This window comes from Sceloporus occidentalis, unplaced genomic scaffold (genome assembly GCF_023333645.1).
Source record: "Sceloporus occidentalis isolate IW3139 unplaced genomic scaffold, rSceOcc1.0.p SCAF_17, whole genome shotgun sequence".
Classification (NCBI taxonomy): Eukaryota; Metazoa; Chordata; class Lepidosauria; order Squamata; family Phrynosomatidae; genus Sceloporus; species Sceloporus occidentalis.
In genome coordinates, this window is record NW_028316997.1 from 9,458,354 (window position 1) to 9,471,595 (window position 13,242).

The 13,242-nt window shown below is 41.2% G+C and overlaps 1 protein-coding gene across 1 annotated transcript in view; it reads right to left on the bottom strand.

Moving 5' to 3' along the window:
* LOC149302818 (calcium-dependent secretion activator 2-like) overlaps window positions 1-12,267 on the bottom strand; it is a 112,173-nt gene extending 99,906 nt beyond the window's left edge. The window contains exon 1 of the mRNA XM_089482176.1: window positions 11,923-12,267. Coding sequence (XP_089338302.1) covers window positions 11,923-12,267 — 345 coding nt within the window. The remainder of the gene's footprint in view (window positions 1-11,922) is intronic.
* Between the last annotated feature and the right edge of the window lie 975 nt (window positions 12,268-13,242).

Genomic DNA, 13,242 nt, shown 5'->3' on the forward strand with positions numbered 1-13,242 from the left:
ATGTGAGTGACACAGACGAGTGATATTTGGGATTTTTTTTTTCCCTCAGAGAATCCTTCAGATTTATTTACTTCCAGCATTTACAGATCTTTGGCTACTGTGTCAATTTTAGAACACATTTGAAGGATGACAAATATCACTCGCCTGTGTCACTCACATGTGAAGTATATAATTTGACTGACGTCATCGTGGAAACCAAGCCAACTGCAGCAGAATTTCTTAATATGAAATGTGGAGATTCCCTGGTTTTTAATTCTCTTGAACTACTGTTATTCAAGTATTCTGCATCACAATACAAGGTTGGTAAAATATTAAATCTCTTGTTAAAAATAATTAGATGGCTAACTAAAGTAGAGTAAGAACTCTAATGGAGAACACAATGATGATGAAAAGGATCACAGAACTGTCTGAATGGGTCAGCTTTATGGTAGAAAACAAAAAGACAGGAGCAATCAGAATATGCACATGATTTAAGGTAATAATGATAGAGCGCTACACATTGCCTACTGTAGAGGACATAGCACACAAACTAGTTGGAGCATACGTGCTTAGCATACAAAATGCAGCCTGGATATTACGTTTAGATGGGGCTAGCAGTCACCTCACCACCTTTAATTCCTCTATAGGCAGATGGCTTTTTACAAGAGTTCCTTTAGGTGTAGCACCAGCTCAGGAAATATTCTAGAAAAATATTGTTTCATGTGTGCAAGTCATAATTTATGACATCTTGGCCTATGGCAAAGGCCGTGATGAAAAGGATAAAAACCTGGAAATAAATCCAAAAAGATTGGGTTTATAAGAAGGTCAGCTATTTTATGTGAATTGCAACACCGTCCTTCAAGCAGATTCATCCCAATCTGGGTTGGGTACAGTATTGATACAAAGACTTCACCCAGTGGCCTATGCTTCTTGGCCACTCACAGCAGCTCAATCCAATTATGCCCAAGTGGAAAGGAGCTGCTAGCCATTGCAATCTCATCAATGCATCTATGAGCGACAACTATTTGTGGAAATTGACCACAACCCTTTATAACAAATAATGCGGAAATGGTAAACCAAGTCCACCCCACACTTAATTCAACAGTATGATCTTAGTGTAAAATACAAGCAAGGAAAAGCAATCCCAATGGCAGACACTATGTAGGGTGTTTCCAGCAGGTCATGAAACACAAGAACTCTATACCTGCAGTGAATTTAAAAACCAAGAAATTCCTTGGGAGTATTTTGTTTCGTGCATGGCACATATTAGCCATAATTATTTTCCATAATGAAGAGACTGACTACCTGATCATTCTTGAGTATTACAAGTATTATTTAGTACCAGGAGAGAGCGCGTGAGAAACTCATCTCAGATAATACTCAAATTCAGAGTTTCAATGATTCCTACAGGAATAGGCCATCACTAGTTAGTCTATATATCCCACAGGGTAAAGGACTGGCTGAGAAATACCGTATGTTCAAATAGCTTAATGCATTCTATTGAAAGCCTAATCGTCTAGGCAAGAAGTGCTTTTGGGTCTACAAGTGTATCATGCAACAGGAAACAGTTCAGTTGTGAAAAAGCAAGCACAGAATAAAGACCCTGTCCTGTTTAAGCTCCTCAGTGGTCTCATTTCAAAACACAGGGCTAACATTTTACTTGCAACACATACAAACTACTAATACTATACACCCAAACAGTCCCAAAATTCACTTGCTGTCCCGCTTTTGCCATTTTGGCTATTCTGGTAAGATGTCCATTTCTGAGACCTCTCCAGCTGTGTCCTGGCCCTCTGTCTCTTGTCACAACCCCTACGTTCAGGGGAAAAAATTGGGTGTTTCGCTTTCAAACTAGTGGCAGCCAAAAATAAATCTTAACCCCTTTAACTCGAAGAAAAAAAAAAAAAAGCCACAACAATCTTTTGTTAAACTAAAACAAAAAAAAAATAAAAAAAAACACACAAAGACACAAACAAAAGGGGTGGGAAGGTGGTTGCATGTTAACCCCATAATTTACCAGGAACTTCATTTGTCGTCAAGGGGTTAACAGGCAACAACCCTCATACTTTACAGTACCATATTAGCTTTGTAAGTCAGAAAAAGTATGTGTCACATTTAGAAAAGCAAACCAACATTGATATTTGAAAAACAGTTCTGTTTACAGGACGCACGTACCTCCCGAAAGGTTAACATTACACTAAGGTACATGGAAAAACATAGGAGCGAGTACAACTTCTAATCTAGCGTTATTTTCTTGATGAAAAACGCCAGGAAAACTGCCACTGCATTTTGGCGTTTTTTCTGGCGTTTTAGCCTTTTTGTGGAAATTGCTTTTTTGACCTTAGGCAGTTTTTCCAGCCTTTACAAGTTGGAAGTTTCACCCAGCTAAAAGGGATTAGGATAAATGGCAAGTATCTGCCCCCTCCTGATGTCATTTCCTTGGTAGAGTTCTACTTAAACACGCCCCGGCGGGCCCTTTTGTCTCTTTTCTGTGGTTTGTAAGGCATGCTTTATTCCGAATGTCTGCTCCTCTAGGAAGATTGGCCCCAAATGATGGTGCAAATTGTTTGCTGTTGCTTTTGGCACGCAGGATCCAGTTGGGTATGTTTGTTTGTAACGGCATGTTTGTTCCAAATGGTGTAAAATTCAATATGAACTTTGTTTTGTGTGAAACTGTTTGTTTCTAGCCTATTTCTCGTAGGACACACAGATACTGGGTCCATCCTCAGCATTGTAACTGTGGAAAAAACGCCATAAAAAACGCCATAAAAAACGCGAAGGCAAAACCCACATGGCTTTTTCATGGCATTTTTTCTCTCCCATAGACTTCTATTGGAGAAAAACGCCAAGATTTTCTTGCAAAAAACGCCAGTGTCAACATGCTGCGATTTTGAAAAACTGCCACAGAGCCCAAAAAAGCAGTAAAACGCCAAAGAGGACTGAAAAAACGCCAAACAGAAAAACGCCAAGTGGATATGGCATTGTGCGATTTCTTAAATTATTAAAGAACAGCTAACATCTGGCCGCAGCATTTTTTTCACTAATAAAACGCTGTGTGGCTGAATTTGGCGTTATTATGGGCGTTTTTGCAAAAAAAAAAAAAAACCCAAGTGGAAACCTAGCCTTAATCAGACATTACGAGTGAGACCATACTCTCCTCATGCTGTGATGCTTTAATGATATGACAAAGCTTGAACTTTTATTTGGAAAACGCTGGCAGTATTTTTGGACTTATTTGTTCCCTACAAGGTGGGCAAGTATTCGCTCATTTCTTCTGTGGAGTTCTCATAGCAGAAGGAGACACCGCTTTGTGCTGCACTCACCGGGAGCAAGCAATAGACACTGGTAATATAGGGCTACTGTCAATACTGCCTTGTTTACCTCACAATTGAAGTCCTGCAGCCAATAAATGATGTACATGCAACCCTACGTTATGCTCTGACATTCTGCACGCTGAATGACCAGATGATACCACCACACAGTGGAATACAAGGGACATTAATGGTCCCTTTAAAAGATGAAACTTTTGCACTGTGACCTGTGTCAGGAACACTTACTTTTACTAAGAGTCAAACATAAAACCACATAATTTCAGTCTGAGGGATGGTGCAATAGATGGGATGCATGTGATGGCCTTGCAGAGCAAATAAGCGTAGATAATAACCAGACAATGCAGACTAGGCGCTTCCATTTTTGTACTGCAGAGAAATGTGTGCGCAAAGGACAAATTCAATTCTACGTCATGTTTAATTGGTAGCCTTTGACAGTTGGAAAATCTGGGATTAAATTATACCCCTGAACTTCTTAAAGGGCACTGAAACAACCGCCCACTTTTTTTGTTAAATAATTAAATCACTTAAGCGAGCAACTTTCACCAGAAATCATCTGTCTCAAGTCTGGAGAGACTAGGAAAAGGGAAGCCGGTCTGGAAGAATGCTATTTCCTAGTGTTGATTGATGAGCTCCAAGACCAAGTAATCCTAAGTGGTCTCCTGTCATGTTCTTAGGAAAGAAGTAGGAAAGAAAAAAAAAAAAGCTGACACCAGAATCTAAGAGAGGGCAACTTGTCATCCCCCCTCCTCCCTGTCACACAGCAGGCAAATTGTATACCTTGTCTATAGTTGTTCCAGGCCACAAAAAACAACAGGGAAACCCCTTGGCTTGGAGTATTGCTTCATACATAACCTCCATTGCCATTGTTCTCTGTAGGAGTTACTATAAAAAAAAAAAACTGTTAAGATTCTAAAACATGGCATACACCATGGAACCAATAGAAATATTCTCACTTTAAACCCAGAGAGACCATTTTTATATCCACCTGCTCTGCCTAGATTTTAAAGTACCATGCAGCAAAGACTAATGAATTTTATGATACATAGCCAAAACCTAGCCCTGCGCTGCCTGTAATGTTTGACATGGGGCTCCAGGGTTCTTGCCTTTTGTGTTAACAATAAGCAAGGCATCCTGTAGAAAACTAGCTGCTCTTGCAGCCTTTACTACTCCTACATCAGTGTTCGAAGGGCTCCATCATTAAATTTTCTCAAAAAGGAAGACATTTTTTTTTCTACATTCAGGTTGTTCATGAGAAGGCAAGGGTAACCCCCTCTTTGTGACAACTATCATCAAGATACTCCAGTTTTAACATGATCTACTAATGTGATATACTACAAAAAGGTTGGGGGGGGGGAGATACACACAATATTACAATACTTAATATCACTGTGAAATAATCAAATGTTATATTCTTTATCACACCCAGATGAGTTGCATTGTAAAATTTCACATTACTACAAAAAGACAGAATACATAATCATACCAAGCCTCCCAGCAAGTGGCTGAGACATCATGGGGGGGGGGGGATTTATAGCACATGGAACACAAGCACTGATTTCACATGCATAAGACTTTAGGAGCCAAGCTGAAAACCGCAACTATCACCTTGAGATTTGTATCTCATTAAAATGTACCTCCAGAAACTGTTTTTGTTTCAAGTGCCTTTTCATGAATATGCTAGATAATTATTCAACCTTCAAGACTTAACCGTTATATATTTTTAATGTAAAAATTATATTTTCAGATATTTCTGTAAAGAAAATACTGCCACAGATCATAGGCTCTTTCCTGATATTGTTGGCAATATGTATTTTGAGAATTACACGTGGATCAGGAGAAGGCAAAGGTTTTACATAGCTTTCCTGATGTATATACACTAATAATAAAATGCCTGCAAATTTGAAAATAAAAAAGGTAATATATGATTGGCTGACAGGATAAAAATGGCAGGCTTCAGGTCTTCCAATAAAGGAACTTTATTGGAACAAAAGATTGAACCAGGTTTTTAACATTGCTGGCCTACAGAATTGTATTTTAAACTCAAGGAGAAGCATCCTCATGGGACTTGTGCAAAGAGAAAAGAAATACCAAAAATAGAAGCAAAAGAACACTCTCTTTGTCCACAATAATTCCCACCAGATTTTGCTGCATGATGCCCCCTGAGGGTATTGTAAGACCCTTTGGAATGCTTGCGCAAGCCAGCACTGGAGAAGCAAGCACCATGCTCAGTCCTGAGCTTAAGAAGTGGTTGGCCTAGCATCTTATGCAAGGTTAGGGAAACACCGCCAATGCACAGTTCACAATCACATCACAGTAGTGCACAGCTCCAGACCTGGAGGGCCACAAATGCCAGGGAATTGCATATCCTTACCTGAAAACAAAAATGTTAATGACATTTCAATTGCTATGCCTGTGCTCAGGCAGGGATATCCACAAAATGTGGCCTGTTTGTGAACTGTAGGTACTGAAGTTATGCAGACCTGGCCCAGAGCAATAGGTAGGTGGTTCATTGAACATGACAACAAGAACAAATTTCAAGTCATGAGCTGAAACAGGCATTATTATGGAGAAGCTTTATAAATATTCACATACAACCAAGTAAAAAACACTTTGTATTGATAAGGCATCAGGTTGCCTAATTTGGCAACCTGTTCCTTTAACTGATCAGATATGGACGATCCATTGACACCATCGGGGGTACACCTGATGGTACACCAGCTGGGTCATGTAACATGCATTAGATGACCCTGCGGTAGTAGAGATGCTGGTGTAAAGGAGGCCACTGTGGACCCCTTACAGTTTTTGTTACGCCACTGAGTAGAGACAGCTTGCACAGAGCTGCATGGGACACAGGATTCCTTGAGATAAGAGGAGTAGTGTATGTATCTTTGTGTGCCTGTGTATTATACTGTTGTGTCAGCCATATCCCTAGTATGTCTGGTGTGAATGGCTCTCTTAAGGTAATTTTACAGCATCTCTGAAGGGTTAAGGTCTGGGCTTTGGGGATTTTCTTTTTTGATTTTAAAGCCATTCCGTAGCAGATTTACTTAGATGTTTGGAGTCATTGTCCTGCTGCATCTTCCAACTCCCACTGAGCTTCGGCTAGCTGACAGTCATCTTGACATTATCCTGTATGATACCTTGATAACGTTGGAAATTAGTAATCCCCTCGATAGCAATCCAGACTCTGGACAGGCCCATGTTTTCATGATCGTATGCCGTGCACTCTTTACACAATAAGTAGGGCTACATGTTCTTTACAAACAACTCAATCTTAGTTTAATCAGACCACAAAACATTTTCCCAGTGGAGTGTCAAGGTGTTCTTTGGCAATCTTCAGGCATGCAGCAATGTTTTTTCGTTTTGTTTTTTTTTTGTTTTTTTTTTTTTTTTTAGAGCAGCAGCGTCCTCAGTAGCGCCCATGCCTGTTGAACATTTTCTTATAGTAAACTCATTAACAGGGATGTTTACCAGTTCCATTGATTCATTCAAGCCTTTAGCCGTTACTCTTGGGTACTAAATTATCTCCATTTATAACAGTTTGTCTAACAGTGGACAGATTAATATGTAAACTATGAGATTACGCTGTAAACCTTTCCATCTTTATTAAAATTCACAATTGTTGATTGTATGTCTTCTGAGATTTATTTTTTTTGTGAGGCGTTGATCAGCAGATACTTCTTGAGAATAGCAAACTCACAGGGAAGGTCTGACATTTGTGCATGTCCATTAAAGAGCTGTTTAATGCATTACTTATAAACAAATAAAATTTGAATTAAAAAAAAAATATGAAATTCATCTGGAACCTATAGCATGGGAGAAGAGTATAATAACACCAAAAAAATACAGTGCAGACATAGAATTTGATGACAGATAAGAACCATTCAGCCCATCAAGTTTACACATTTTTCCTGAGTGGGCGGAGCAAGAGAAGAGATGCTGTGAGGGAGCAACTCGAGGGCAGCCTTGCGGGACTGCGTGGTAAATCTGCAGTTCAGGTAAGGAGGTGGGCGGGATTGGCCACAAATGTGGCGGGAGCGGAACACCCACATTGCGGGAGCAGGCGGGATTGGGCTAAAAATCAGCGGGAGCGGGAATGAAAAAGCAGTCTCGCGCAGGGCTCTACTCCAAGCTACACATTAAGATCTTTTACCCTTTCCTGGTAATTTTCTGTCCTGTAAACCACTTTCTATTTGCGTAGCGCTCCTCTGAACTCTCTCCAATGTGTGGACATCCTTCTGGAGATGGGGTCTCCAGAACTGTACGCAATACTCAAGGTAAAAGTGGCAGAACCACCTCTCTCATTCTGCCGATAATGCTTCTCCCTATGCAACCCAGCATCCTGCTTGATTTTTGAGATGCTTGATTGCAACAATATGAATGTTACAACTCAATAGCAGTGGAGGAGGTGGTACATGAATTATTTTATAATTAAAAAAAAAGGAACATTGAACATTTATGCATATTGCGCATAAAGTGTTATTACACAAGAGCACACAATAGCTTGTGCTACCAAATATATTACAGTTGGGTTTTTTGTTTTAACATTCTACTTATAGAGCTACTATAATGCTATTACAATAGGGCTGAGTGAATTAACAACATAAACTGCCAAACAAATCCATTTCACAATAACTTTAACATGTGTTAAGACATGCTGGTATAGAATAGGGCCCCAGCTGCTGCTCACAAAAGCGATTTATCAATGCCGAAAAAAATTCATTCATTTTTAGAAAATAAAAAAATTAAAAGGTTAAGGTTTTTTTTTGTTTGTATTATTATTCATTAGTCATAAAAATTCCATGCCAGCTATCGCTTAACAGGGGGTGGTGGATTAAACAAATGAGTGCTATTAGAAAAAAACAGGTTGATGAGTCAGTATATGAGACAAAAAAATAAAAATAAAAAAACAAAACAAAACAAAAAAAAACATCTTTCACCCAAGTCCACACCGGAACAGCATCCATCTGTGGCATTGCGAATGCACCTGCTCACCAATTCAGGTGACTGCCACTGAATAAACAGCAGCAAAGCCATCACTGAAATATTATAGATCAACACAATGAGACCACAGGGTAAAACCCTTTTAATCATCGACACTTTGCGAATGCAATTAATTACACGTTGAAAGTTTATGTACTCATCTTAATACAAACTGTGGTATACAGAAGTACCCTTCTGAGATCCACTGTCTGAAAAGCTGTAGTATTCAGATCATTAACACGCAATTAGATCCCTTCAGGATCACGCACAGGGATGATTAGGCTGGTAAAGCAGTAATTTGTGGCGTCAATTAAAATATTAATCCTAACATTTTTGACATGAAACAGTATGTCGCAAACAATCCGTAAACATTGTAATTCAAAAGAATGCGACAAAATGTTTAATCCTAAAAACAGGTGAAAAACACAGTTCACAAACATGGCCTAAGGAGGTTTTTGATTGTTTTGCCAAAAAAATAATAGTGGTATCACATCCTTTATTGATATCCAAGCACAGTTAATCAAAATGCGTCAATATCAATCTATTTGTTGGCTTCCCGTGTCGAAATAAATTAAGATGAATGTATCATGGCAAACACATTTTGTTTTATATTCTGGTTGGACACCGCCTACACATTTAGAGTCCTCATTAGAAAGAACACACACCAATGTATTTAACGCTATCGTTTATTTCTAATTAGAACGATAAAAATTAGCATGTAAGAAAGGGACTGTCACAAGGGAAAGAAAAAAAAATACTCACCTTAAAAAGATTACTTTTACTGCATATGTTCCCTTTAAGTCAAAAATGTCCACTCCGTTGCAAATGCACAGAAGGATGTAAGCGAATTCCGCCTTTGCTCCTAGTCTTGAGGGAGACGCGTTTGGCTATATATATACACACACACACACACACACACACACACACACACACCTAGCCAGCTCTGGCATAAGAATACCAGGGGTCTATATCGCTAGGTTCTCTTTCCTGCTGATGACTCTCTGTTCAAAAAAGAAACCTAAAAAGGGGCTTTTTTCCCTTTCAGCTCACAGACGCATATTAAAATATGTACGAGGTACTTTAATACGCATTCTTCGTTGACAGGGCCACATGGGTCCCTTTATTTATTTACACCTCCAGCCAAATCACCCTTAAATGTATACACGCTTAAGTAAAGTTCTGTTACATCACTTATCAAACAAAGAAAGATACACAGCCCAGGCATTGGACACCATAATCATTTGGACTGATGAATCTCCTTCCTAACATAAGACCATTTTATATTAAGCAGATGGCTACCTAAAATTAAGGCGATGAGGCAGTTTTTTTTTTGTAGCATTAAATAAAAGAATGCTGCTTGCCAAACAAAAGTATAAACCGTTTGTTTAAGGACACATTTGGCTCCCTTTTCGGCAGCTCTTAGTGGCTTGGACTACACGTATTTGTAGAAGATGTATTTTACAAAATAATGGATTTTCCTATATCTGAAGAAAGCACTTCTGACCTGGTGTAGGAATGAGTTTTGTTGTAGGACACCCTGCAGGTGCTAGGGCCAACTTCCTATAACAGTCAATAGGAATATTCAGGTTGCTGAAATATGTTTTTTGAGAGAACCTATGGTCAAAAGTGTGTGGACAACTGACCATCACACCTACAAATAAAACATCCCATTCCAAAACATTCCATAATCTTTAATATAGAGGAGCCAGAACGATCACTATCTGTAATACGAGCAGATTTTACAAATCTAGCACATACTGCATAGTAGCGTGGAGAAAATGTTTTATTGTAGAATACATTATCAAGAAGTTCATGTGGTTTCCAAGTCAGTGTTTTCAAAACTATGTATGACGACATTTTATCCATGGCCTTACTGATAAAAGATATTACCAAAAAATTAATGTGCCATTCACACAGGATCCAAAATGTTTAGTATATTAAGCAAATAAGATAGGGGATAACCCTGAGTTACATTAGCTTTTAACATACAAATATGAGAATAACCAGTACAAGCCAGCAAAGAAAACTGGAGGTTTGTAATGATGCAAGATGATAATGTTCATAGTTTCGGGGGTTCCAAACAACTAGGTAATAAAACATTCACGCAACTTCACATAGAGTTTATAGTCTAGTAAATAACTAGATGTCATGATGGATTACAGACAATCCTCAGGGCTAATTTTTCCTACTGGATCTTTAAAATAGAAATAACACACATTTCCTGAACTTTTGCCATTACCCTTTCCTTTACTAATTGTAATGTATTCTTGCAAATAACGTGCAAGACTTCCAGGTCTTTGGAAGTTCACAGCTGTCCCACTAAAGCATGGTTTCAACTACCCAACTTCCAAAACTTAACATTAAAGTCACCTGCCTCTAATGCACTCACCTGTGATCTTATAGGCTAGCATACTGCCCACCAGGCTGTGGAAAATATAGTAGGAAACCAATTGACTGTTCAGCCATGAAATTAGTTTTATGACTCATGCCTTGAGCAAGACATGGACCAATCTAAAGGCTACTGGTTTCCACTATATCCAAGAATCACTGGTCCTCATGTGTATCCATTTTCTTCAGGACAAACTACAAAAAGTATTACACAGCAAAAGCTTGGTGGATAACCTCCCATCACAAAACATTCATAGGGGTCTACTCCCTAAAGGAAGAGTTGTGTTTCAGCTCCTCAACTTCACTATACAGCATGAAGGTCCAATCTAACAAGCTTCTGCTGCAGGATGAGCTTGGCTGGTCCTATATAATGCATAGGTCAAATCGGTGGGGTTTTTCGGTCTCCTCACTCATCGAATTATGAAATATACAGGACCAGCTAAGCCTCTCTTGCCAGGGGAGCTTTGTCTTTCACAAAGAACAGCAAGGTGATGAAGTTGAAACCCACAAATTTCCCACAAACAAACCCCATAGACTAATTTATACTGATGTTATCAATGTCTTGAGAGATGATTAGCAGCACAGGTGACATGTCAAGGAGGCCTTTTCATGGCCAAGGGAAGAAAAGCAGCAATGGTTAGCTAGAATTTTAAAGTTCGATGCCACATACTAAATATATAACTTGACGGTGTATACTCAAATTTCATTAAGAGTTATAAGTCTAAGCTGTATATGTAAAGATATACAGTAAAGAGGCTTAATAACCTAAATATCCACTAAGACACGAATCCCATGCCTGAGACCTTACATACAGTTTATTGGTCAATAGCATATTAATCATAAATGTCTTGAGAACTTGATTCTGTGCCTTAGGCAGGTTCGCCGCGTTCTGCGAAATAAAACACAGACTACACAAATATTAGTATATAAAAACAAATACTTGCACACGGCAAGCGATACCCATTTCCACAGCTGACCAGTACCAGTTATAGGAAAGCTGTACTGGTGCAACAGGAGCAAGACCCTTGGCCAGTGTCTATTTAGTGCACTGTAGGGCACCCAGGAGGCATTTACCTATTACCCCCTTTAGTGCAACAGACATTGTTCCAGGAGTAACAAAACAGCGATCTGCCCAGCGGCATTTCACCAACAGGTGCTGCTTTCCACCACCCCCCACCCAAAACACCTCCAGCTGCACCTTGCTTTGGATTAACCCGTTCGGGGATCACAGTGCTCTTACCTTCTGCTGTCTCCTGGTCATGTCGGTGGGTTGTTTGGCGTTAAACGGGTAAGCAATGCACCTCATAACGAAGACATAGAGCTGCAACCTGTTCCTCCTCTCCTTCTCCTCCCGCTGTAACCGCTCCTGCTCCTCTCTTCCCTCGCTGTTTACAGACGGGCTGGGGCTGGCAGGTCTGACCAGCGTAGATCGGGCACCAGGGTCTCTATGGTCCCGGGGAGAAGCTTGCGGAACTCTGTGTGTAGAAGACGAGCCTCCTCCGCCTCCCGACACCACCAGCACCTCTCTCCTCTCCTCCTCTAGAAACCCCTCCGACTCGTCTTCGCTGGAAGACGGATCCAACATCCTCTTCTCCTCTCGCACTCCGCGCTCTGCCCCCGGACTCCGCACTCTGCCCCTCTCCTCTGCCCCCGGACTCCGCACTCTGCCCCTCTCCTCTGCCCCCGGACTCCGCACTCTGCCCCTCTCCTCTGCCCCCGGACTCCGCACTCTGCCCCTCTCCTCTGCCCCCGGACTCCGCACTCTGCCCCTCTCCTCTGCCCCCGGACTCCGCGCTCTGCCCCTCTCCTCTGCCCTCGGACTCCGCGCTCTGCCCCTCTCCTCTGTCCAGGTAGCCGCGGTCCCACCGTGTGCAGCTTTCCGGACACGTTGAGTTTCTAGCGCTGGCTTCCTACAATCCTAATCAAAACAGCGCTGGGAGGGACACGGGCGGGATTTCACTGCCGGGTCCGCCTTGTGCTGGAACAAACAAAATCTCCCACCTCACCGTAAAATCAGCCCCCGGCACCGGGGCAGCCCATGCCCTGAAGTTTGCAGCCGGAGGAAGCAGTCAGCCAGCAGGCACTTGTTGCTGTGCTTCTGGCAGCTTGGCTGTGCTCAGTGCTGACTCCTGCCTGTTCACCGAGTAATGGATAGGGTGGTGGTGGAGGAGGGGGTGTGGTGACTTGACACAGACAGGGGAGAGAGATTGTCGGAAGGCGACAAGCTGCTTCTCAGTCTCTACGGTATGCACTGTGCTTCGGAGCGGTGCAGCCCGCCTGCTCCACACGGAGCCGTAGTCCCTATGCGCTTTCCCAGCAGCGAACTTTTTCCTCCCCAAATCAGCAATAGTGGCTCTTTAATTAGGGCGGGGGCAAAAACATACGACCGATTGACCCACCTTTGCCAATAGAGAATCCCCAAAACACGAGTGGCGGAGGAGCTGCACCTGAGAAGCTCCATGTCCTGCAGGGTGAGGGCCAAGGCAATACAGGCAGCTGCCCCAATACAGCTTTATTCATATCCTATGTTTAGCTATTAATAGAATGACTGTTTTTATGA